Source organism: Megascapheus bottae, chromosome 1, assembly GCF_031878675.1.
Source record: "Megascapheus bottae isolate mThoBot1 chromosome 1, mThoBot2.hap1, whole genome shotgun sequence".
NCBI lineage: Eukaryota > Metazoa > Chordata > Mammalia > Rodentia > Geomyidae > Megascapheus > Megascapheus bottae.
In genome coordinates, this window is record NC_143509.1 from 3296487 (window position 1) to 3318396 (window position 21910).

Consider the following 21910-nt stretch of genomic DNA (forward strand, 5'->3'; position numbering starts at 1 on the left):
AGAAAAGGGGAGGGGGGGGTCAAAGCAACCACCCTCTGGCAGGCCGGCCAGCCTTTCTTCCCGGAGAGGAAGTGGGCATTCCACAGCTGAGACTTCTCATCACTGCCTCGGCCCCACAAAGCCCCTCCAGGCCCACTTTCAAGGCGGCTCAGCTGGCCCAGGGCCAGTTCAAGTCCCATCCCAGCCCCCAGGGCCTCACAGTTCCCCTGGGATGTTCGCCTAAGTGGCCTTTCTTCCAGCTAGGAGCCCGGCAGTGCCACAGGAAGAGCGGCTCCTTCTCCAGGCCCCGCTGCCTCACTGGCCTAGGGAACAGGATGTTTGAGTTAGGATGGCCCCCTGCCCTGAGGCCCCAAGGCTGCCTCTCCAGATGTGACTCCAGATGTGAACCGGAGGTGGGGGGAGGGGAGGAAGTGGCTGTAGCATGGAAATCACAATGACACAGGAGACAGGAGCCTGGCTGGGAATTTTCCCAGTCGGCTGGGACCAACGTGGTGACAAGGGACAGGGGACATAGGACCCAGACTCCTGGGAGAACCACACTGACCAGCTTGTGTCCTGATGGAGGGGGGGGGCAGGGAAGCAAAGAGATGTATGGGTTAGTGGGTGAGCTAAGAAGCATTGGGGTTCACATCCCGACTCTTGCCCACTGCCTTAGTTTGGTGCCTCAGTTTCCTCATTTGTAAGCTAAGACTGGGGGCTGCCGCCCACCCCCTCCCAGGGCACAGAACAGAAACTTGGGTGCTCCAGCGTGGTTCACAGCAGCCGCAAGAATGTGAGGAAATGGCTGGAATGCCTCTCCTGGGTCCGCAGGAGGCCCCAGCCTGTCTGGAATTGTTTACTTGTGTGCAGCCTTCTCTTCTCATTAGCAGCAGCCAGAGCAGCCTGGGGGGGGGGACAGAAGGGGGACGGGGGGGAGGACAGAGGGGGGACCCAGGCTGTCAAGCAGGTTTCTAGACAGAAAACCACTGAAAAGAAACCCCACCTCATCCCGGGGAGCACAAAGCCCTGCGACACAGTTAAACCCAGACACAAAGATGGAATAAAGAGGGAGGCCTCTCAGCGAAGGAGCCCCCCCAACCCCCCCCACCGCCATCTGAACTACCACCAGCAGGCCAGGGTCCATCTAGGGTAGGTTTGGCCCGCGTGGCCTGGACTTGGGAATGGGGGTGTGGTGCTCCTCTGAGCCCGGCTCTGCCAGGCCAGGGTGAAGTCCCAGAGCTTAGGCTCCTCACACAGCTGGTCTTGGGGGAGCAGAGGGTGGAGGCAAGGCCTCTGGACTCTTCATCCAGAAATCTTAAGTCGCAGGTGCGGGGCACAGCTGAGGTGTCCTGGGGGGCACCAAGACTGGTAAAACAGCTGTGCCTGGCACTGGTGCCAGCCCTGCAAACAACACCCTCTGCCATTTCATCAACTGCAATCAAAGCCTCTGAGGTTGAAGGAAGAGGCACAAGGGAAAGGTCATGTGGCCAAGGTCACGAGGTCAGAACAGCACAGTTCATGCTCCTCAACTCAGTAGCAGCTATGACCCAGAGAGGCGGGCAACCCTGCAGGGGGCAGGGGGCACCAGCATGGCAGGCCAGGGACCTGCAACCAACAGCAGGGCCACCTCGAATCCTCATGGCTACAAGGAGGCTGGGATTGGAGGAGGCCTGGTGGGGGCAGGAAGGGGGCAGGGCATGCAGTGCCCTTGGCCATGCCAGGCCCACGAGTTCACTCTCGGCAGGTCTCCTGCCAGCCAGGAAGCATGGGTGCCAGGTGCTATTTTAAGCACCTGAGTGCTGTCAGCGTGCCACCTGCCACGGCTTCCTAAAGTAATACTGTCCACATTCCCAGTGTGCGCAGAGGAAACTGAGGCACACAGGAGCAGAAGCTGAAGCTGGAGGCTAGCCCAGGCCTGCGACTTCTGCTTCCCTGTCCCCTCCTTCTCGATCTGCTGACCCCTTTTTCCCAGCGCAGGTACTCATCACTAGGCGAGCACCGAGGCAGCACGGAGGAGCCATGTCCCAGACACACAAGAGGACGACACTGGGCACAAAAGCAAAACTCCATTATCAACAAAGAATCTGGGAGGGGAGGGGCCTGCCTCTCTCCCCCCAGCTATATGGGGATGGCATTAGGAGGGTAGAAGCCCCAGGATGGCCCCAGGCAAAAGCCTAAGATTCTACTAGAAAAGATAAAAAATAAAGCAGAAAAGGCTGGGAAGTGAAACCAAGTGGGAGAGGGCTGAGTTCGAAGTGGGGGGCTAGGTTAGCTTCTCCCCATGTCGACATCACTCTTCTCCAGGGATGGCCCCTCCAATTCACTCAGTCCCAGGGCACAGGACCCTCAGAGATGGGGAGAAATACCTTAAAGTCCCTCATCTTCAACACTGCCCTCAACCCCCCTCCACTGTCAGGGAGGCAAAGGGAAGGAGTCTCTGACCCAGGGCGTGCACAGCGGCACTCATTCTCCGGGAGCCCCAAGGGCTTGGGGTGCAGCCCAGCCATCAACCCCCTTGACTTGCTTGGCATTCGAGGCCCTGGGTTCCAAGCTCAGCATTGCAAACAAAAGTAAATAAAAAGCAAAATAGCCAGGCACTGGTGACTCACACCTGTCAGCTTTGCTACTCAGGAGACTGAGATCTGAGGATGCTAGGTTGAAGCCGGCCTAGAGAAGGAAACTCTGGATCTGATCTCTGGGCCTGGGTGTTGTCCCTGAGCTCTTCAGCTCAAAGCTACCACCCTACCCCTTGAGCCACAGCACCACTTCCGGTTTTCTGGTGGTTAACTGGAAATAAGAATCCCACAGACTTTAGTTCCCAAGCTGGCTTTGAACCCCAGTCCTCAGACCTCAGCCTCCTGAGTAGCTAAGATGACAGGCGTGAGCCACTGCGCCCGGCATCTATGAGATTCCTATTTCCAATGAACCACAAAAAAACCAAAAACCTGGCAGCAGAGCCATGGCTAACAAGGTAGAGCACTAGCCTTGAGCAAAGAAAGCTCAGGGACAGAGCCTAAGCCCTAAGTTCAAGCCCAAGGAGCAGCACAAAAATTAACTAGTTAATAAAATATAGCTGGGCGCGATGGCTCATGCCTGTAATCCTAGCTACTCAGGAGGCTGAGGTTTGCGGATCAAGGTTCAAAGCCAGCCTGGGCACAAAAGGACCTGAGACTCATCTCCAACAAGTAGGGCTTGGCTCAAGGGTAGGGTGGTAGCCTTGAGCTGAAGAGCTCAGGGACAGCGCCCAGGCCGAGTTCAGGGGACCCACCAATAATAATAATAATAATAATAATAATAATAATAATAATAATAATGAGCTCTGGGACCATCCACGGGGCATACTGAGGCTCTCGCTCTGTGCTGGTCTCGCCTCTCGCCAGACCTGTTTGTTCCTCTCCTCAGTTCCTGTGCTCCCACCAGGTAGAGCTGCCACCTCCCCCAGTTTCCAGCAAGTCCTAAGTGTACAGCAGGCTCCCCTGAAAAGGAACCCACTTGCTACAGAGAGGAGGGGTCTTCTGAGCCTCCCCTACCGGCTGCCCAAGCCAAGCAGGGCTAAGGCCTGGCACTCCAGCCATCCGTGCATTCCGGTGAGGCCTGCCCAACCCCCACCCGCCTAATCCACAGGCCAGGTCCAGCAACCTGCGGCCAGAGTAGGGGCCACTGGAGGCACATACTTCTGGGGGCCCAACTTTTGGGGCTGTAAGGAAGTTGCACATTCCTGGCATTTTAGGAAGGTGACAGCACATTCCCCAGCAGGCAGCGGACCCTGCTATTAACCTAGCACTCTGCAGCAAATCTAGTAACTTTAGTACCAGCAAATTGAAACATAGTTGTCTGTACCCAAATGGCAGCTTAGGCAGATCAACCGACTGCGAAAAGCAGTTACATTTCCAGCATGTTTACACTGCCACAGGGCAGGGCAGAGGGTCTGGAGAAGGATGGAAAGGGCTCAAACTCTGGGCCTGGTAGGAGCCGGGCCCAATAAAGGGAGACACCTATACCTGCAGGAAATCCGGGTTCAATAAATTACTCCAGGGTCAGGAGTTTGGCCTAGTGGTGCTTCAGTGCTTACCTAGCATGCACGAAGCCCCGGGTTCGATTCCTCAGTACCACAGAGATTAAAAAAAAAAAAATCCGGAAGTGGTGCTGAGGGTCAAGTGGTAGAGCTCTAGCCTTGAGGAAAACTCAATGACAGGGCTCAGGCCCTGAGTTCAAGCCCAGGACTGACCCCCCCCCCAAAAAAAAAAAAATTACTCCAAGCCGGGCACTGGTGGCTCACACCTGTGATCCTAGCTACTCAGGAGGCTGAGATCTGAGGGCCGAGGTTCAAAGCCAGCCTGGACACGCAAGCCCTTAAGACTTTCTTCTCCAATTAATCAGAGAGAGAGCTGGAGGTGGAGCTGTAGCTCACGTGGGAGGGTACTAGCTTTGAGCAAAAAAAGGAGCTTAGGGACAGCACCCAGGCCAAAAGAAAAAGACCATTTTATTGCATTGTACATGCTGGCACACACTTGTCGAGGTCACCACTCTTCAGGGAGAATGGCTTAAGCTCAGGAGGTTCACAGTGGTCAGGACAACATGGCAAGACCCTTTTCTCTTGGAACAAGTGACTCCAATCTAACCCTGTGTCCCATTTTCCTCTTAACATGTGTGTGTGTACGTGTGTGTTGATGCTGTGGCTTGAACTGGGCCTGGGCACAGCTCCTGAGTGTGTGTGCTTACCACTCGAGCCACAGCTCTGCCTCCAGCTTTATTCCTTTTTCATTGGACGTAAGGGTCTCATAAGCTTTCCTGCCAGGCTAACTTCGAACCATGATCCTTGGATCTGAAGCTTCTGAGTAGCTAGGACCACAGGAGTGAGACACCAGCACCCAGGCCTGTTTCCTACTTGAATGCCTCCATTCTCCAGAACCTCTGCCAAGTGGTGCCACTGTGTCCACACCCAGCCTTTAAGCACATCTCACTACCATGCAGCTAACTCTCCCTGCAAAAACAGCCTTGAATCTGGCAGAGCACATGGCTGGGGTGGGGGGGGGGGGGGCGTGTGTATTTTCCAGGCTCCTTTGTAGCTAGCAGTGATGGGTGTACATCACAACCAACGGGATGGAAGCAGAAGTGCCCTGAGACACTGTGGGGTTGGGATATTTAACCCAAGGCCTCATGCTTGCTAAGCAAGGACTCTACCACTTGAGCCATGCCTCCCGCCTCTTTTTGCCCTTTTCGAGGTAGGGCCATGGTTGGCCTCAACAGTGCTTTTGGGGTCAGTAGGAGTGACAGGTGCACATCTCCCAGCCCAGCCTTTGTGCTTCTGCTTAGCCTGAGTATTAAGCACATACCACTATATCCAGCCAGTAGTTGAGATGGAGTCTCAGAACTTTTATGCCCAGACTGGCAAATCTTTGTCTCCCTTCTCTCCACATTTCAGTAGTAGGGAGCTAGGATGACATGCTTGAGTCACCCTACCTGGCTGTTCTAATATTCAGAACCTTCCTTAGAAGATACCTGTACCCACTGCAAGCTTCCCCTCCGTTAGCCTGCCCTTAATCCTACTGTCTGGAAGTCAGAATGTGATGGCTGGATTCCAGCAGCCAAGCTGAGCCACGAGGAAAAGACCTCATCTTAGGAGTGGACCTGAGACAGGCGAGCTGCCAGCTCCACACTTGAGTGTGATAGCTGTCTTGTGTAGCTGCTGCTACTCTGGGTCTGTTGGATGCAGATAAGCTGAGTCCTGGCCATCTTTCCTTCACTGACACTCACACACACACACACCGTAAAGGAAGGTCAGGTCCACGCACTTTTCCACTAGCGAAATGGAATTGGAACCTCTCATTTCCAGGGCTTTTAGGAACCAGGAGCAACATACACCTAAGGCCCTCAACTGCAGGCTCCCAGCCCAGGAACTTAAGCCATCGGGAAGAATATGTCCTGGCACGATGGCTCACGCCTGTAATCCTAGCTACTCTGGAGGCTGAGATCCCAGGATCAAGGTTCAAAGCCAACCTGGTGGGTACAAAAGGACCTGAGACTCTTATCTCCATTGAACCTCTGGAAAATGAGAAGTACGGCTTGGCTCAAGGGTAGGGTGGCAGTCTTGAGCTGAAAAGCTCAGGGACAGCGCCCAGGCCCAAAGTTCAAGTCCCATGACCCTCTCCCCCCAAAAAAGAACACGTCCTGCTCAAAACAAATTTAGGAATTTTGGTCTGACTTAAAAAGTTGGCTGGGGCCAGATTCCCCAGTGCGCCCTGCTTCTGCCTGCCTCACTCCTCACACCGGGGTCTGCAAGCTTAGCTGTTAAGTGCCAGCAAGCAAATAGTTTAAAGTGGGCTGGGAGTGTGGCCTAGTGGTAGAGTGCTTGTCTAGCATGCATGAAGACCTGGGTTCGATTCCTTAGTACCACATAGAGAGAAAAAAGCCAGAAGTGGTGCTGTGACTCAAGTGGTAGTGAGAGAGTCTTGAACAAAAGAAGCTCAGGGACAAAAGAAGCTGTAGGACTAGTTAAAACAAAAAGTATTGGGGTGCGGGGCATTGATGGCTTAGGGGTGAATACTGTGTGTGTGTGTGTGTGTGTGTGTGTGTGTACACATGTGTCATTTGTGGGGGGGGGAGTTGAACTCAAGGCCATCCTTTAGCTTTTTCACTCCAGGATGGCGCTCTAGCACTTGAACCACGGCTCCCCATTGGCTTTTTTTTCCTTTTTTTGAGTCATGGGCTTCAACTCTGGGCCTGGGTGCTGTCCCTGAGCTCTTCAGCTGCAGGCTACGGCTCTACCCCTTGAGCCACAGCCCCGCTTCCCCATTTCTGGTGATTACCTGGAGATAAGAGTCTGTGGGCCACCAAGCCCGGCTCCACACTGGCTTTTTGCTGGTTAAGTGGAGCCAATGCTGGCTGCAAACTGCGATGCTCGGATCTCAGTTGTTATACTCGGTAGCCAGGATGACAGGCCCGAGCCACCAGTTCCTGTGAATTTTGTTTTCCAACCCCTTAAAACTGCATCCGGCTCTTAGCTCTGACTATAACGATAGGCAGCTAGCTTCATGCAGCCCTCAGGCCCAGGTTTTGCGTCCTTCCCCTGCTCACCCCCAAGGTGAGCTTGTCTGGGATTGCAAAGTCTGTACACAGCCTGGCACATAGTAAATGCTCAGTAAATGGCAAAACGACAGCAGCTATTTGGCCAAGCGCTCCCACAGGAAGGGCCCCTCTGCTGACCTCACTTCTTGTCACCCCAGCTGCACCCCAAGACTTCAGGATCCAGGATGCCCACACCAGGGGCCTTCCCTGCCCAGGAAGAACACCCTCCTTTGGGACACACAGTCCATCCCACAGACAGGACCAGATGACTGCAGGGGTGGGGGTCTCACTTGAGGGGGGCCAGGACCAGGCCGCCAGCAGCCATGGCCGCTCTTCCCAACTAAGAAGCTTCTATACCCCCCCAACCACCTCTGGGGGACAACACACCTGGTGGCCCCACGACGAGGGGGGTTTAGCCCAGAGAAGCCAGCTCTTGCCAGACGTCATGACAATCCCAGCTACTGAGAAGGCTGGGATCTGAGGATGGCCCAGGCAGGAAAGTCTGTGAGACTCTGATCTCCAGTTAAGCAGCAAAAAGCTGTAAGTGGAGCTGAGGCTCAAGTGGTAGAGCGTTATTAATCTTCAGAAAAAAAAGCTCCGAGACCAGCACACACAAAAAAGAAAGGCCAGGCCGGGAGTTTGACCTAGTGGTTGAGGGTTTGCCTAGCAGACATGAAGACCTGGGTTCAATTCCTCGGTACCACATATATAGAAAAAGCCAGAAGTGGCACTGTGACTCATCGAGTGGTAGAACGCTAGCTGTGAGAAAGTCCAAGGACAGCGCTCAGACCCTGAGTTCAAGCCCCAGAACTGGCAAAAAGAAAAGAAATGCCAGCTCTTTGCTGGGTCACCCCAGTGACATCGCAGTCCTCTAAGAAACTTGTGGGGTACACAGGCAGGGCCTGTGCTACCCCCCCTCCCCACCTGGCCCACATGTTCCTGGTGCCCCAAGGAGGCAGACAGTGAGGGGGAGGAAAGTGAGGCTTCCCTGCCCCTAGCCCCAATCCCAGAAGCCTCTGGTTCACACACTGACCCTGCCTGTCCCCCCTCCCCGCACCCCGCGGTTCCAGTGGCCTAGGACACCAACCTTGTGCAGACAAAGAAGTCAGGCCCCAAAGGTGGGAAGAAAGAGAAGCAAGCCAATCCCGACAGAAGCTGCAAGCAGCCTGCTTCCAAGAGGAAGCCGCAGCCTGCCCAGCTGCCCCCCACTACCACCCCGACTCTGCTGGAGTGGCTGGACCAGGCCAGGCCTTTCCTACAGGCTGTATGCACCTCCGGACAGTGGGCGAGGCTCTCACCTTCCACGAACCCCCAGAAAACCACAAATGGCACGGTGGCTCAAAGTGGTATTTCCCAATCTTGAGCAAAGAACTCAGGCCCTGAGTTCAAGCCTCACAACCAACCAAAAGAAAAAAAAGAAAACATGGTGGGGTGTGGGGGCGGGGTGTCACATACCTGTCCGGCATTAGCACCTAGCCACGCCACAGGAAACCCAGACAGCGTCCCACAGCTGAAAAGGTGGCAGGGTCTGAGATGAGCCCATGAAAATAGTCTTTGTGGAGATAATCAAGACTCAGGGGGCTGGGAGTGTGGCCTAGAGGTAGTGTTTGCCTACCATGCACAAAGACCTGGGTTTGATTCCTTGCTACATACATAGAAAAAGCTCGAAGTGGTGCTGTGGCTCAAGGGTAGGGCAGTAGCCTCAATCTGAGGAGCTCAGGGACAGCTCCCAGGCCCCATGACTGAGGAAAATAAATAAATAAATAAGAATCTCAGGATGATATCTTGCTAACATTAGATAAAAACAGGCCCCAAAGCTAATGTCCACAATTGTAAGAAAAGATAAAAACCCTGCTGGGTGCCAGTGACTCACGCCTATAATCCTAGCTACTAAGGAGACTGAGATCTGAGGATCATATTAAGCTAATCCAAGCAGGAGAGTCCACACCCACCCTTTATCTCCAATTAAACAGCAAAAAGCTGGAAGTGGAACTATAGCTCAAGTGGTAGAGCACCAGCCTTCAGCAATACCCAGGCCTTGAGTTCAAGCCCCAATACTGTAACAAAAAAGAAAAGAGCCAGCCGGGTGAGGTGGCTCACGCCTGTAATCCTAGCTGCTCGGGAGGCTGAGATCTGAGGATCAAGGTTCAAAGCCAGCCCAGGCATGAAAGACTCTGAGACTCTTATCACCAATTAACCACTAGGAAACTGGAAGTGGCTCTGTGGCTCAAGGGGTAAGGTGGTAGCCTTGAGCTGAAGAGCTCAGGGAAGGCGCCCAGGCCCAGAATCCAAGCCCCAGGACTGACAAAATAAATGAATGAATGAATGAATGAATGAATGAATGAAAAGAGCAGAGCTCTGAGACAAAGGAGAGGCCCCAAACTCTCTCACTTCACACTTCCAACCTGGATTGGGTACAACACACCTGCTGCTCTTTTTTTTTCTTTTCCTGGGCGCTGTCCCTGAGCTTGTTTTGCTCAAGGCTAGCACTCCACCACTTGAGCCACAGCTCCACTTCCAGCACTTTTCTGTGTATGTGGTACTGAGGAGTAAGACCCAGGGTCATGCATGCTAGGCCAGCACTCTACCACTAAGCTACAGTCCCAGCCTTAATGTGGTGAGTGACGCTGACGGCCCTGAGAACTTCATATACCAAACTCTGGGGGCCCTAGAGCACCTTTCTTGCTCTGTTGACTTCAGCAGAGAGAGGTTGAAATTCCTCCCCTCCTTTGAGGTTATATTTTTTTTTTCCCCTGAGAACACTGACTTCTCCCACTGAGAATTTCTCTGTGAATTCTATCTCGGCAGACCGTGGCATGGAACTCGAGCACGCTCACATTTCCACCATTCTTTCTTCCTCATGGCTGGTGTGTGAGTGAAGTATGGAGACACACCCCTGCCTCACCCCTGCCAAGCCCCCAGTCACTTGACTATTACCAGTGAAACAAAACACCAAGCCTAGCGTAGGCCTGTAATCTTAGCTACTTTAAGAGACTGAGATCCCAAGATCAAAGTTCAATGCCAGCTCTGGAATTCCAAGAAACACTGATCTCCAATGAAACATCAAAAGGAAAGCCGGAAGTGGAGCTCAGGTTCAAGGGATAGAATGCTAGCCTTGAGCAAAAGAGCTCAGGAGCAGTGCCCTGACCAGCAAGACCACTGATGGGGGGGGGAGGGTGAGGAATGTAGAGGCCTCCTGGCACAGCATGGTGAGAATAAAGGAAATGGGAGTGGGGTATTTGGGAACGATACTACAAATAATTCCATAAATCGAAATTTATCTTTTTTTAAAAAACGATGTTTAAACAGGATGCCAGGTCCTGGCTGCGCATAACCTGTAATCCCAGTTATTCGTGAGGCTGGGATCTGGGAATCCAAACTTGAACTCATCCTGGACAAGACAATCCCTGAGATTCTAATCTCTAACTACCAAAAAACCTGGAAAGTGAAGCTGTGGCTGGAGTGGTAGAGCACCAGCCTAGAGCATAAAAGCTCAGGGACAGCACCCAGGCCCTGTGTTCAAGCCCTAGGACCACACACACACACACACACACACTTAAGTTTTCTGGACAGTCTCTATGGAGCCCAAACTGGCCTTTTCCCCTCCATATCCTTCCTTCTGCCTCCGAGTGCTGAGACTACAGAAGTGCAGCCCTCGGCCTGTGCCCAGAAGTTATTATTTATTTATTTCAGAGTGAGCTTGAGAAGCTGAACCTTCACTGATGCCCACGATGAGCTGGGGTCCTGCTGAGGTTCGGTGTGGGCCCCAAGCCGGGGAGAAGTAGCTTCTCGCACACCCCAGCTTCGCCTCAGCCCGGAGGGGACCCCCACACTTAGGGAGTCAGGGGAAGGGCGGGAGAGCCCCGTGAGAGCCGACGGCCCCGCGCTCACACACACCCCGCTTCGCTTCCGAACCCCCCAAAAAAAGTCACCTCCTCACCGCCAAATCCCCCCGGGGGACCCACGCCAGTAAAGGCCCAGAAATCCCGGGAGACAAAAGCCGAATGAAACAGAATAGCAAACTGAGCGGCGGCAGGAATCCGGGGAGGACAGCGTAACCAGAAGGGGGGCTGCCAGGCCCACGTGCGGTGCCCCACACCCCGGAATGTCACCGCTGGGGAGAACGCCTCCTCTTTTCACGCCGCCTCCACCCCTCCCCAAGAGAAGGCGGCGGCGGCGGAGCGCGTGGCGAGGACCGGCCGTCCCAGAGCCGCCTTCCCCTCCACGTTTCCACCCCGGGGCCCCGGAGGCCGGCACCCCAGCCGGGGATGGGGGTGTCCTGCAGGCCGAGCCTTCCTCTCGGACATCCCCCAGCTGGAAACCACTCCCAGCAGTGCTTACAACAAGTCCGTGGAGGGGTGGGGAGGGCGGGGGGTCCCCGAGATGGCCAGATGCCCCGCACTTACCACTCCCTCCCTCCCGGCCACCCCGGCCACACCCGATCCCAGCCCCCCTCGGAATTCCCCTTCCCCTCGCGACCCCCACACACACTTCCAGCCCGGCGCCCCTTCTCAAATCTCACACTTTTTATTTTTTCCCGCTTCCCTCCTCCTCCTCCGGGAGCCGCGATCCTCCGGCCACCACGCACGCCCTCCTCTGCTCCTCCGGTCCCCGCACCCCCCGGGTCCCCCCGGCTTCTCCCTTGCGCGCCGCCTCCCCAGCCGGCCCGCCGCGTGCGCGGCCCCCGCGCGGCCTGGCCCCCGGCCCCGGGCCCCCGCACTCACGGCTGTAGAGGGCGATGCCCGCCACGTCCGGGCCGGCGCGCACCTCGAGGCGCAGCGCCTGCTGCTCCGCGTGCCGCTGGATCTCGCCGTTCGCGTCGCCGATGGTGAGGAGGCGGGTGCCGGTGAACACCGACACGGTCGCGCAGGGCCCCGCGCCGCCCGGGACCGCTGTCCCCGCGCCGCTCGCACCCGGCCCCACCGCCGCCGCCGCCGCTGCCATCTTAGATCCGGCTCCAGGCCCCACCGCTGCCGCCACCCCCGCCGCCGCGCCGCCGCCGCCGCCGCCGCCGCCGCCGCCGCCGCCGCGCCCGGGCCCAGGCCGCCGCCGCCGCCGCGCAGGCTGAGGCCGAACCGGGCAGCGCCACCTGCCGGCCACGCGACGCCTCGCCGCCGCCGCCGCGGCTCGGCCCGGTGGCGCAGCGGCCCCTGCTGGCGGACTCGGGCGCCGGGAGACAGCGAGGGCGCCCAGGGGGCGGGGCCGGCGCGAAAGGTCGCCGCTTTGTGAGGTGGCTCCGCGGCGCTGGGACGTCCGGGGTGGAGCGTGCGTCAGGGGGCGTTGCTAAGGCCGCGCGACACGCCCCCTAGAAGGCCTAAGCCCCGCCCCCATCCGGAGGCAGAGAGCGAACGGCCGCGCCGGGTAAGGTCCCGAGAGTGCTCCGAGTGGGCAGGGCGCTGCCTACGTCATGGGGCGGGGTTTGTTGGGAGGACACGCCCTCCAAATCTGAACTCCGCCCCTAGGCCGGCGTCGCGCCAATGGCCTCTCTTTGTAACACAGTGCAGCGGTTCCGGAAGGGTCGAGGTCGGTGAGCGCCTCGCAGACGACATCCTCCCCTCGCTAAGCTCCGCCCGGCACCGAGGGATCCGCCCTTCTTCAGGTGGATTCCCCGCCTCGGGTGTATCCAAGCCGGTGGGCAGCCCTGCTCAATGGGCACGCCCGAGCCTAGGCTCCGCCCCTCGGCCCCGCCCGGCTTTGTGAGGCAGCCCGCGGGGGCGTGGCCGCTTAACTGCGAGGCCCCGCCCCCAAGCCTTTCTATTGGTGCAGGTCGTGAAGGAAACAGATTGACAGGCTTATCCGTCCGGGGGCGTGGCCATGGCTGGAGACACGCCCCGTGGCCACGCCCCCGCCGGCCTGTGCCTTTGCGTTCTACCCATCCCAGTCTTTCTTCCTGTTTTCTGGGGTCTTCCCCTTTCTCCTCTCCCTGCTCCCCGTGGGGCTGGTCTTCGAGTCCAACCAGTGACGGCAGCCCCTTGCGCTGTTGCTCAACCCATCCCTTTTGGAGGCCGCTAGGGGTTCGTGGCCAGTTCCCATTTTCTAAAGCTCTTCCCTTTATCTGGATCCCCCCAACGTTTTTCCCAATCCCCCACCCCTTTATCATCCCAACTTCAGCCCTCCTCAATGCAGAAGCCCCGCTCTGTATCACCAAAGGCCTCCTGCACCCCCATCCCCGGGATGGGCGCCTCCCCCACAGGGGTGAGCTGATACCCACAGGCCACTCCTGGACCTTGGACCTCAGAAGGCCAAGGCTTGAAGATCACATCCCATCGAAGCCCCGGGACTTTGCATCACGTGATGTAATTAATAACTTAGACTTGCCATGGAGTAGACACACAGAACATCCACAAAACCCAGTCAGCTGCGAATAGGAATAGAGAAACTGAGAGCTGGAGAGGCAGAGGCATCATCGTGATGGTTTCCTGGTGGCTTTGATGAGTAGGGACCCCCACACAGGCTCTCCCTGCTTTCTGTCCGCCCTCCAGACCTGGAGGGCTCTTCTCTCCCATCATTAAGGAAGGTCCTGAGACTAGGGGACCCCTGGTACATCCCCCATTCAATTCCCTGAGAAAGCAGCAGCTGGAGTCCCCCATGTCCTCCCAAGTTCTGCCGGGGCAACTTGAAAGAAAGAGCTGCAGAAAGCCCCCCCCCCAGTCTCATTGGCAGGCCCGGAAAGTGCTGAACTCAGGAGGCTCTGGTGAGGATGATGTAGATGTTGGTCTTTTTCGGGGTCCAGAGTTGTCCGGGTGAGCATCCAAAGTGGCCACTGCATCGTCTGAGGTCATTTTCTGAATTCATGGAAGAAAACATGCTCAGGTGATTTGGGATGTCAGAACTGAGAATTTCCCCCATATTTCCAGTGGTCTGTGGTCCCACCACTCTCAGACCCCACATGCTGAATGGGAGGTTTCTTCTCCCATCCTGTCTGCTAAATGGGGAGATCAGAGGACCAGGATTAAGAGTCCAGGAGCATCTCTTCTGGGTAGTCTGAGGTCAGGTGAATGCATCAGTTTCCCTTTGTCAGTACCAGGGCTTGACCTCAGGGCCTGGACCCTGACCCTGGGCTTTTTGTTCTTCAAGCTGGCACTCTACCACTTGAGCCATAGCTCCACCTCCAGTTTTGTGTTTGTTTTTGTTTTTTGGTGGTGGTTTAGTGGAGATAAAGAATCTCATAGACTTCTTCCCTGGCTGGCTTTGAACCATGATCCTCAGATCTCAGCCTCCTGAGTAGCTAAGATTGCAGATGTGTGCCACCAGCGCCCACCTCAGTTTCCCCTTCTGAAAAATGAAGAGAATTCTAGTACCACTCTTGGACCATCTATCACTTGGACCCCAGAGGTCCCAGGAGTCCCCTAGGCCTCAGACGTCCCTCCTGGGGTCACTATGAGGCTTGAAGAAATATAGAAACAACTGGTACCAAAGTGGCTGCCTCTTCTTCAGACCAAATGTTTGTTAGAACTTCTGGGGTACACTCAAAGTGGCAGCCCTTTTTAGTCAGCTCCTCAGGACGCTGAGATCTGAGGATTACAGTTCAAAGCCCGTTGGGCAGGAAAAGCTCATGAGATTCTCATCTCCAGTGAAGTACCATAAAAAAAAAAAAGCCAAAAGGAGATGTGTGGCTCAAGTGGAAAAGCACCAGCCTTGAGCACAAAAGCTCAGGAGCAGGAAATGGCAGCATGACATAGTGGTACAGTGCTTGCCTAGCATGCACAAAGACCTGGATTCGATTCTTTACTACCACATACACAGAAAACGCCAGAAGTGGTGCTGTGGCTCAAATGGTAGAGCTCTAGCCTTAAGAAAGCCCAAGGACAGTGCTCAGGCCCTGAGTTCAAGCCCTAAGCCTGGTGAAAAAAAAGAAAAAGAAAATAAAAGCAGAGTCTTGAATGTTTCACAACAAAAGAGTGCTTGCTCAGCTTTTCTGAGAACCTGGCTTCATTTCCCAGCACCAGAAAAGGAAAAACAAAAACAAAACTGAAATTGAAAGCAGAAACCCAAGATATTTTCACAACTATATATCAGCCAAAAGGTAAAACAAAAAAAAGAAGTGGAGGTAGCCCAGCTGTCTGTCCACCTACACCAGTGTCAACAAAACTTGGTCCCTTGATGCGGTGGAATATTACACAGTCTTCAAAAGGAAAGGAAAAGGGGGCTGAGAATGTGGCTTAGTGGTAGAGTGCTTGCCTAGCATGCATGAAGCCCTGAGCCCTGGGTTCAATTCCTCAGTACCTCATACACAGAAAAATCTAGAAGTGTACAAAAAAAATCCATCTCAGGGCCGGGAAAGGAGCAGACTGCATGAGACTGTCACCAATCTCTGAGGGGGCACCCCCCAAAATGGCATCAGGCCTCTTGGGTCCTCTGTGGCCTTTCTGTGAGGTGTGTGCAGAGCGACCCACAGGGCACAGCAGCCCCCAGTGAGAATGTGGCCTCTCATCATCCGGGATCTTCAGAGCGAGTTCTGGGCTTAGTCGGAAAGCCACAAGTTCCCGGGACATTTCTCCTGGACCCCCGATTTCTGGGCTTTTCCCTGACTCTCTGAGCTCTAAGGCAAGCAACTCACATCTCTGAGGTGGCCCCCACCCACTGTACCCCAGTTCAGATCAGCAGTGAGGCCCCCGGGATGGGAAGAGGTACTCACCGTGGAGATGGAGAAGACAGAGTTGTCGAAGGACATGTCTGAAACAGAGGAAAGCCACGATTGGGGGCTGTTGTCACAGGGGAGGGAACAAGGCTGTCTCGGGGCATCTACTCTTGCCTGTCACCCAAACTACTCTGGAGGCTGAGATCTGAGAACTCAGCCAGGGCTGGAAAGTCAGTGAGACTCTTATCTCTAATGAACCACCCCAAAATCAGAAGTGGAGCTGTGGCTCAAGTGGTAGAGCGCCAACCTTGAGTGGAAGAGCTCAGGGACAGTGCCGAGGCCCTGAGTTCAAGCACTAGGACAGGCACAAAAAAAAAAATAGAGGACTAGTGATAGAGTGCTTGCCTGGCATGCACCAAGACCCCTGGTTCGATTCCTTGGTTGTCACGTACATGGAAAAAGCAAGAAGTGGTGCTGTGGCCCAAGGGGTAGAGCTCTAGCCTTGAGAAAGCCCAAGGACAGTGCTCAGGACCTGAGCTCAAGCCAGGACTGGCAAAATAAAATAAAATAATAGAACAGGCGGAGCGGAGATGTCAGGCGCCCCCCCCTAGTGGCCGCCATCTTCCTGAGGAACCAACAATGGAGCCACAAGCACCCCATGGATCACTGAATTGTGCTTCCACCAAAGGGCGCACACAGGGACACAGTGACAGAGATGTGCAAGTAGCAAGCATAGGTCCCCCCCCCCACACACACCCTCCCCAGCTGAGGAAATCAAGGCGGGCTTCCTGGAGGAAGTGACCTGCAGACTGAGGCTGGAGGAGTCAGTAAAGGGGCCCCGCATTGGCAGATGCCGTGCACCAACCTGTGGTGGAGAAATTCACCTGGGCCCAGCAGGATTCTCGTTCCCTGCAAACGGAACAAAGGTGGCCCAGTTGTTCTAGAACATCCTGACCCCCCTAACCAGAACCCTTCTCCCCCCCCCAAAAAAAATGAGCCTTTGACCCCAACCCCCTGGACACTTGCTTACCCCAAACCAAAGTCCTCAGTCCAGGCCACCACCACCAGCACCCCGGGCACTCCCCAGCCCCTCCCCTGCCCTCCAGCATGGACACATCCAGACTGGCTGCAGCCACACCCCGAGCCTCAGAGGCGTCCTCTGTAAAATGGGCCTGCTGCCAAGACAGCTTCAGAGGTGACAGGAGTCTGCATCACCCAGGCAGGAGGGGGGCACACACTCACGCCCATCTCTGCAGGGCAGGGGAGGGGAGGGGAGGGGAGGGGAGGGGAGGGGGTCCTCACCTTCGCTTCTGCACGTTTTTGATTTTCACTGCAATCAGAAAAAAATTGGTATTTGTTAGCAAGTGCGCGCTCTGTCTGTCTGTCTCTCTCTCTCTCTCTCTCTTTCTCTTCCTCTGCCTCTCTTTTGTACCAATCCTAAGGTTTGAACTCAGGGCCTGAGCTTGTTTGGCCAGAGCTCGTGCTCTACCACTTGAGTCACAATGTCCCTTCCAGTTTTTATGGGGTTCATTGAAGTTAAGAATCACACAACTTTTTCTGCCCTGCCTGGCCTGATCTGAGTAGCTAAGATTCCAGGCATGAGCCAACAGCTCCCTGCTCCATTATGGAGTCCTATATAAAGGACTTTTATGGCATACAGAGAGATACTGCTTCCATTTCCTTCCCCTCCCCCCCCAGCCCTCCCCCCACTTTTTATCTCACTTCTGGAAGATGTATTATCTGCTAAGTTTATTTATCTGTCACACATGGGACTTGAACTCTGGGGCTGGGTGCTGTCCCTGAGTTTTTCAGGTCATGGCTACCACTCTACCCCTTGAGCCACAGTGCCACTTCCAAGTGTGTTTTTGGTTTGGTTTGGTTTGGTTTTTTGTTTTGGTTTTTTTGCCAGTCCTGGGCTTGAACTCAGGGCCTGAGCACTGTCCTTGGACTTTCTCAAGGCTAGAGCTCTACCACTTGAGCCTCAGCACCACTTCCAGCTTTTTCTGTGTATGTGGTCCTGAGGAATCAAACCCAGGACTTCATGTATGCTAGGCAGACACTCTCCGACGAGGCCAAACTCCCGGCCTCTGCTAAGTTTTGGAGTAAGAACTTTCTGTCCCATCTCCTAGAAAAATGGGCATGAACTGAATTGGATGCCTTAAAATAGTGAATTCCGTTTCAATAAAGCTGCTGTAGAAGACGGAGATGCAGACCTGGGAGCCTAGCATACAGGAAACCCCAGGTTCAATTCCTTAGTACCACATACACAGAAAAGGACAGAAGTAGTGCTGTGGCCCAAATGGTAGAGTGCTAGCTTCGGGCAAAAGGAGCTCAGGGACGGTGCCCGGGCCCTGAGTTCAAGCCCCAAGACTGGGGGGAAAAAAAAAAAAGATGGATGCTGTGCAAAGATGGGCCTGGCGCACTGCAGGCAGGCCACACGCTGCCACGTTACCTTTCCTGATGGCCACAGCTACGACCACCAGCCCTGCGAGGAGGAGGAGGACTCCAGCCAGACTCAGGGACAGTGCCAGGATCCAGGTGGGCACTGAAAGAGGAGCAGGGTGAGGGAGAGAATGTGGTAGGCCATAGATCCTGACCTCCATCCCCTTCCCACCAGGGTCCCCCTTTCCCAGCAGCCCTCACCTGATAGACACCTCCCACCCCACCCCACCTTCTCAGAGCATGCCTGGACCCGGGAACTTAGCAAACTATATAACTGACTGGTGCTAGTTAACATCGTCCCTCCCCTGGTCATTGCGATTGGTTCTAGGATAAACAAGTGGCTGTGCTCTGAGCCAATGAGAGACTTTAACAACCCTTAGAGCTGTCTCATTAGCATATTCCCGCCCCTTGGCCATTGCAATTGGTTCAGAGATGTGTAGCAATGGTCTAAGCCAATGAGAGAGTCTCTGGAGGGACTGAGCACGCCTGGTTAAGCTCTGAGCCAATCAGAGTCTCTCAGTGGGGTGGGCGGGACTCCAGGAGAAGATGCTCTGACCCCACCCAAGGGAGGAGGAAGAGGGAGAGCTGTTGGGTCTCCCAACCGTGGGGCCTTCCTTGTCCATTCCTGCATCTGGGCTGGGAGCGGGGTGGCCACACCCCTCTCCAAGACCACAAGGCCACAGTGAGAGAAGGGAGCCTTTGATGGAGGAGCGGAAGGGAGGACACAGAGGCCCTGTCATCTTGAGGTGCAGGCGGCTTTGGGCTTTGGCAACCCTCAGGCAGACAGGATGGCTGCCAGCGCACCTAGTTACAAAGCTGCCATCCTTCTTCCAGCCCTACTAGCCCTTCCCTCACCTCCCACACCTTCCTGCTTGCTTATAGGCGCCAGCCAGGGAGGGTCTTCAGCTGCAGCCCTCAGGGGCTCCTCTGATGGAGATACACTCCAGCTCCAGCCCCAGGGCCTTTGCACTGCCTGTTTCCTCTGCCTGCAGTGCTCTCATCCCAGGTATCCTCCTGGCTACCTCTTTCTGTTCTGCACTTTTTTATTTTTGTTTTTTAGGGGTAAAAAGTTGAGTCAGAGTCTCACTGTTATGGTCCAGCCTGGCATCTAACTCAGGGTCTACCTGCTTGGACCTCCTGAAGGCTGGAATTACAGGCTAGCATCACCATGTTGCCATGATTACCTCAGACAGGCCTGCACTGCCCACTCTGTTTCAGCTTCTTACGTCACCCTTTGCCAATGCTTCGCTCTTTCCTGGCAGACTCCATACTGTAGCCCCTGTTCCCAACTCCAGTGGACAGGGGGCAGAGACTTTGTCCCTGGTACCATGTTTGGCACTTCGTAGAGGCTCAGGAATTTCAAGTGAGTTGGGACTGGTGGCTCACGCCTGTCATCCTGGCTACTCAGGAAGCTGAGATCTGAAGACAGCGGTTCAAAGCCAGCCTGGGCACTAAAGTCTGTGAGACTCAATTAACCACCAGATAACTGCAAATGGAGCTGTGGGTCACCAGCCTTGAGGAAAAGAAAAGCTCAGGGTCAGGGTCCAGATCCTGAGTTCAAGCCCCAGCATGGACCCAGGATGGACACATGTGTGTGTATGTATGTGCACGCATGCATGCGCGCACACACACACACCCTGTGTTGATGAAGCATGAGTGTGCATGAGAGCATGGGGATCTGATGCCCAGGCCTCGGAGGGGGCTGGCACCTCAGGTCTATCGTTAGCCATGTGATCTGAGCACACCTGGCATGGCCTGTGCCTCAGTTTCCTTTACTGTAAAATAGGGAGAGGGTACACTGGCTGTGAGTTTGGCTGAAAGGAGGGAGGGGAGCAGTGGGGGGGCGGCGGGGAGGGGGGGGTCTCACCTGGGAAGGTCACCTGCACGGGCTGGCTGAGGTCGGACAGCTGGGGCTCATCGTGCTCCCCCATCACGCCGTACTGGCAGCGGAAGGCGCCCCCAGGGTCTCCGGGGACCCCGCTCACGTTGAAGGTGACCCCTGGCTGGTCCGTGGGCGCCTGCAGGGCCTGGATCACTTGCTCCCTCCGGTACAGCGTGAAGTTGGCCCCCACGAAGTGCTGGGGGGCCGTGCAGGCGATGAGGATGGGGTCGTCGAGGCTGCTGGGGTAGGGGGGCAGCAGGAGGATGGATGGAGCGGGTATAGCTAGGGCACCTGCAGGGAGGAAGGGGGGGGTTGGCCCAGGAGCCCAGAGGGCTGTGTGGCCCCAGGCCCAGTCAGTGGAGGAGGACATGTCTGTTCTACCCACCCTGGGCACCTGAGAAGGAAACAAGGAGGTGTGAACTGTGGTAAGCCCCGAGGGCTTCCTGGAAGAGGCAACGTGCAAGCTGGGCCCGGTGTGCTGAGGGCTCAGGACATGGAATGCTCAAGAACCGATCAGGGCAGCTGGCAGTGCCCTACAGTAGAGAGGTGGCCTAGGGAATGAGAAACCCGGGCCACATCCCCCACATAGCAGTGAATGAATGAATGATTTTTTTTTCTAAATGGAAAAAGTCCAGAAGAAGGGCAGGGCAGAGTAAATGGCAGATGAAAATGGGGTGGGGGGGATTTTAGTCTGAAGGCAACCTGGGCCAATATGTTCCCCAATTCCTCATCTCAACAGGTAAAGCCACGTCGCAGGGCTGAGGTGTGTAGCTCCGGTTGAGCCAGAGGAAAGCAGGCAGGCGGGAATGCACAATCTCCTCTAACACCCTCACGAAGGGGGCGGCAGCCTTTGGGGCTGGGGTGTCAGGAGGTCGAGGAACTCACCAGCCGCGAGAAGCAGGACCGTCCATTGCATGGTGTCCTCCAGGGTTGGACTGTGGGGTCCGGGGCTCTCTGCCAAGTGCTCTCGGGGGCCAGCGCTGGGGGAAAAGAGAAGCGGGAAGGGCTGAGTGTTTGCTCGCGGTCAGGAAGTTGCACAGAGCTGGGGCTCCAGCGGTCCTGGGGCCAGCCCCGCCCGCTCCCCAAAGCCATGGGCAGACCTGGGGTGCAGAGTCTGGGAGAGGGAATGGGGGGCTTTTTATTGCTTTTTGGGGGGAGTCAGTCCTGGGACCTGAAGTCAGGGCCTGGCCACTGTGCCTGAGCTTTTGTGCTCAAGGCTGGAGCTCTGCCAGCTGAACCACGACCTCACTTCGGGCTTTATTGGAGAGTCGCATGGACTTTCCTGCCCAAGCTGGCTTCAAACCCACTTCTCAGATCTCCGCCTCCTGAGCGGCTGGGATTGGAGGCGGAGTCACCAGCCCCCAGCTCTTCTTTCAACTGCATGCCTGTCCTGGAATGGCTGATTTAGTAAGCATAGCTATTTTTCTGTTAGTGTTTTTTGTTGTTGTTTTGCTTTTGCCAGTCGTGGGGCTTGAACTCGGGGCCTGAGCACTGGCCTTGGGCTTTTCCCTCAAGGCTAGAGCTCTACCACTTGAGCCTCAGCACCACTTCTGGCTTTTTTCTGTGTATGTGGTACCGAGGAATGGAACCTGAGTCTTCGTGCATGCACTCTACCGCTAGGCCAAACTCCTGGCCCATTTCCAGCTTTTTCTATGTATGTGTGATATGCAGGACTCGAACCTGGGTCTTCATGCAAACTCTCAGCCCTTTGTTACTGTTTTTGTGGTACTGGGGATTGAAATTTGAGTCTTTGCGTGCTAACCCCTACCTTCTTCATTCGTTGCTTTTTAGGGTCTCAAGCTGTTTGCCCAGCCAGACTCAAGCCTTAATCCTGCTATTTATGCTGCACTGCTGGTATTACAGACATATACCACCATGCCCGACTGACTTATTTGGCTCATTGGTAATACTGGGGTTGGTACTCACAGTTGAGCCATCTGCCTCTTGGCTCTAATGAC

At 55.5% G+C, this 21910-nt stretch overlaps 2 protein-coding genes across 4 annotated transcripts in view; both read right to left on the reverse strand.

Moving 5' to 3' along the window:
* Positions 1-12014, reverse strand: part of Carm1 (coactivator associated arginine methyltransferase 1) — a 35250-nt gene extending 23236 nt beyond the window's left edge. For all 3 annotated transcript variants that reach the window (XM_090336829.1, XM_090336824.1, XM_090336816.1), the window contains exon 1: positions 11772-12014. In XM_090336829.1, coding sequence (XP_090192955.1) covers positions 11772-11991 — 220 coding nt within the window. In that variant the 5' untranslated portion in view covers positions 11992-12014. The remainder of the gene's footprint in view (positions 1-11771) is intronic.
* Positions 12015-13385: 1371 nt separating this feature from the next.
* On the reverse strand, positions 13386-21729 carry C1H19orf38 (chromosome 1 C19orf38 homolog). The gene is made up of 8 exons (XM_090350520.1): positions 21721-21729; positions 20838-20932; positions 19938-20191; positions 18081-18173; positions 16931-16958; positions 16494-16537; positions 15686-15723; positions 13386-13832 (listed from the first exon to the last, which is right to left on the reverse strand). Exons 1-8 carry the CDS (start codon positions 21727-21729, stop codon positions 13701-13703), a joined length of 693 nt encoding a protein of 230 aa, XP_090206646.1. The 3' UTR covers positions 13386-13700.
* Between the last annotated feature and the right edge of the window lie 181 nt (positions 21730-21910).

Coding starts and splice junctions, on each gene's coding strand:
- C1H19orf38 (XM_090350520.1), bottom strand. Junction 20,192..20,837: donor GGTCCTGCTTCTCGCGGCTG/GTGAGTTCCTCG, acceptor CCCCTACCCCAG/CAGCCTCGACGACCCCATCC. Junction 18,174..19,937: donor CGTGCAGGTGACCTTCCCAG/GTGAGACCCCCC, acceptor CTCCTCTTTCAG/TGCCCACCTGGATCCTGGCA.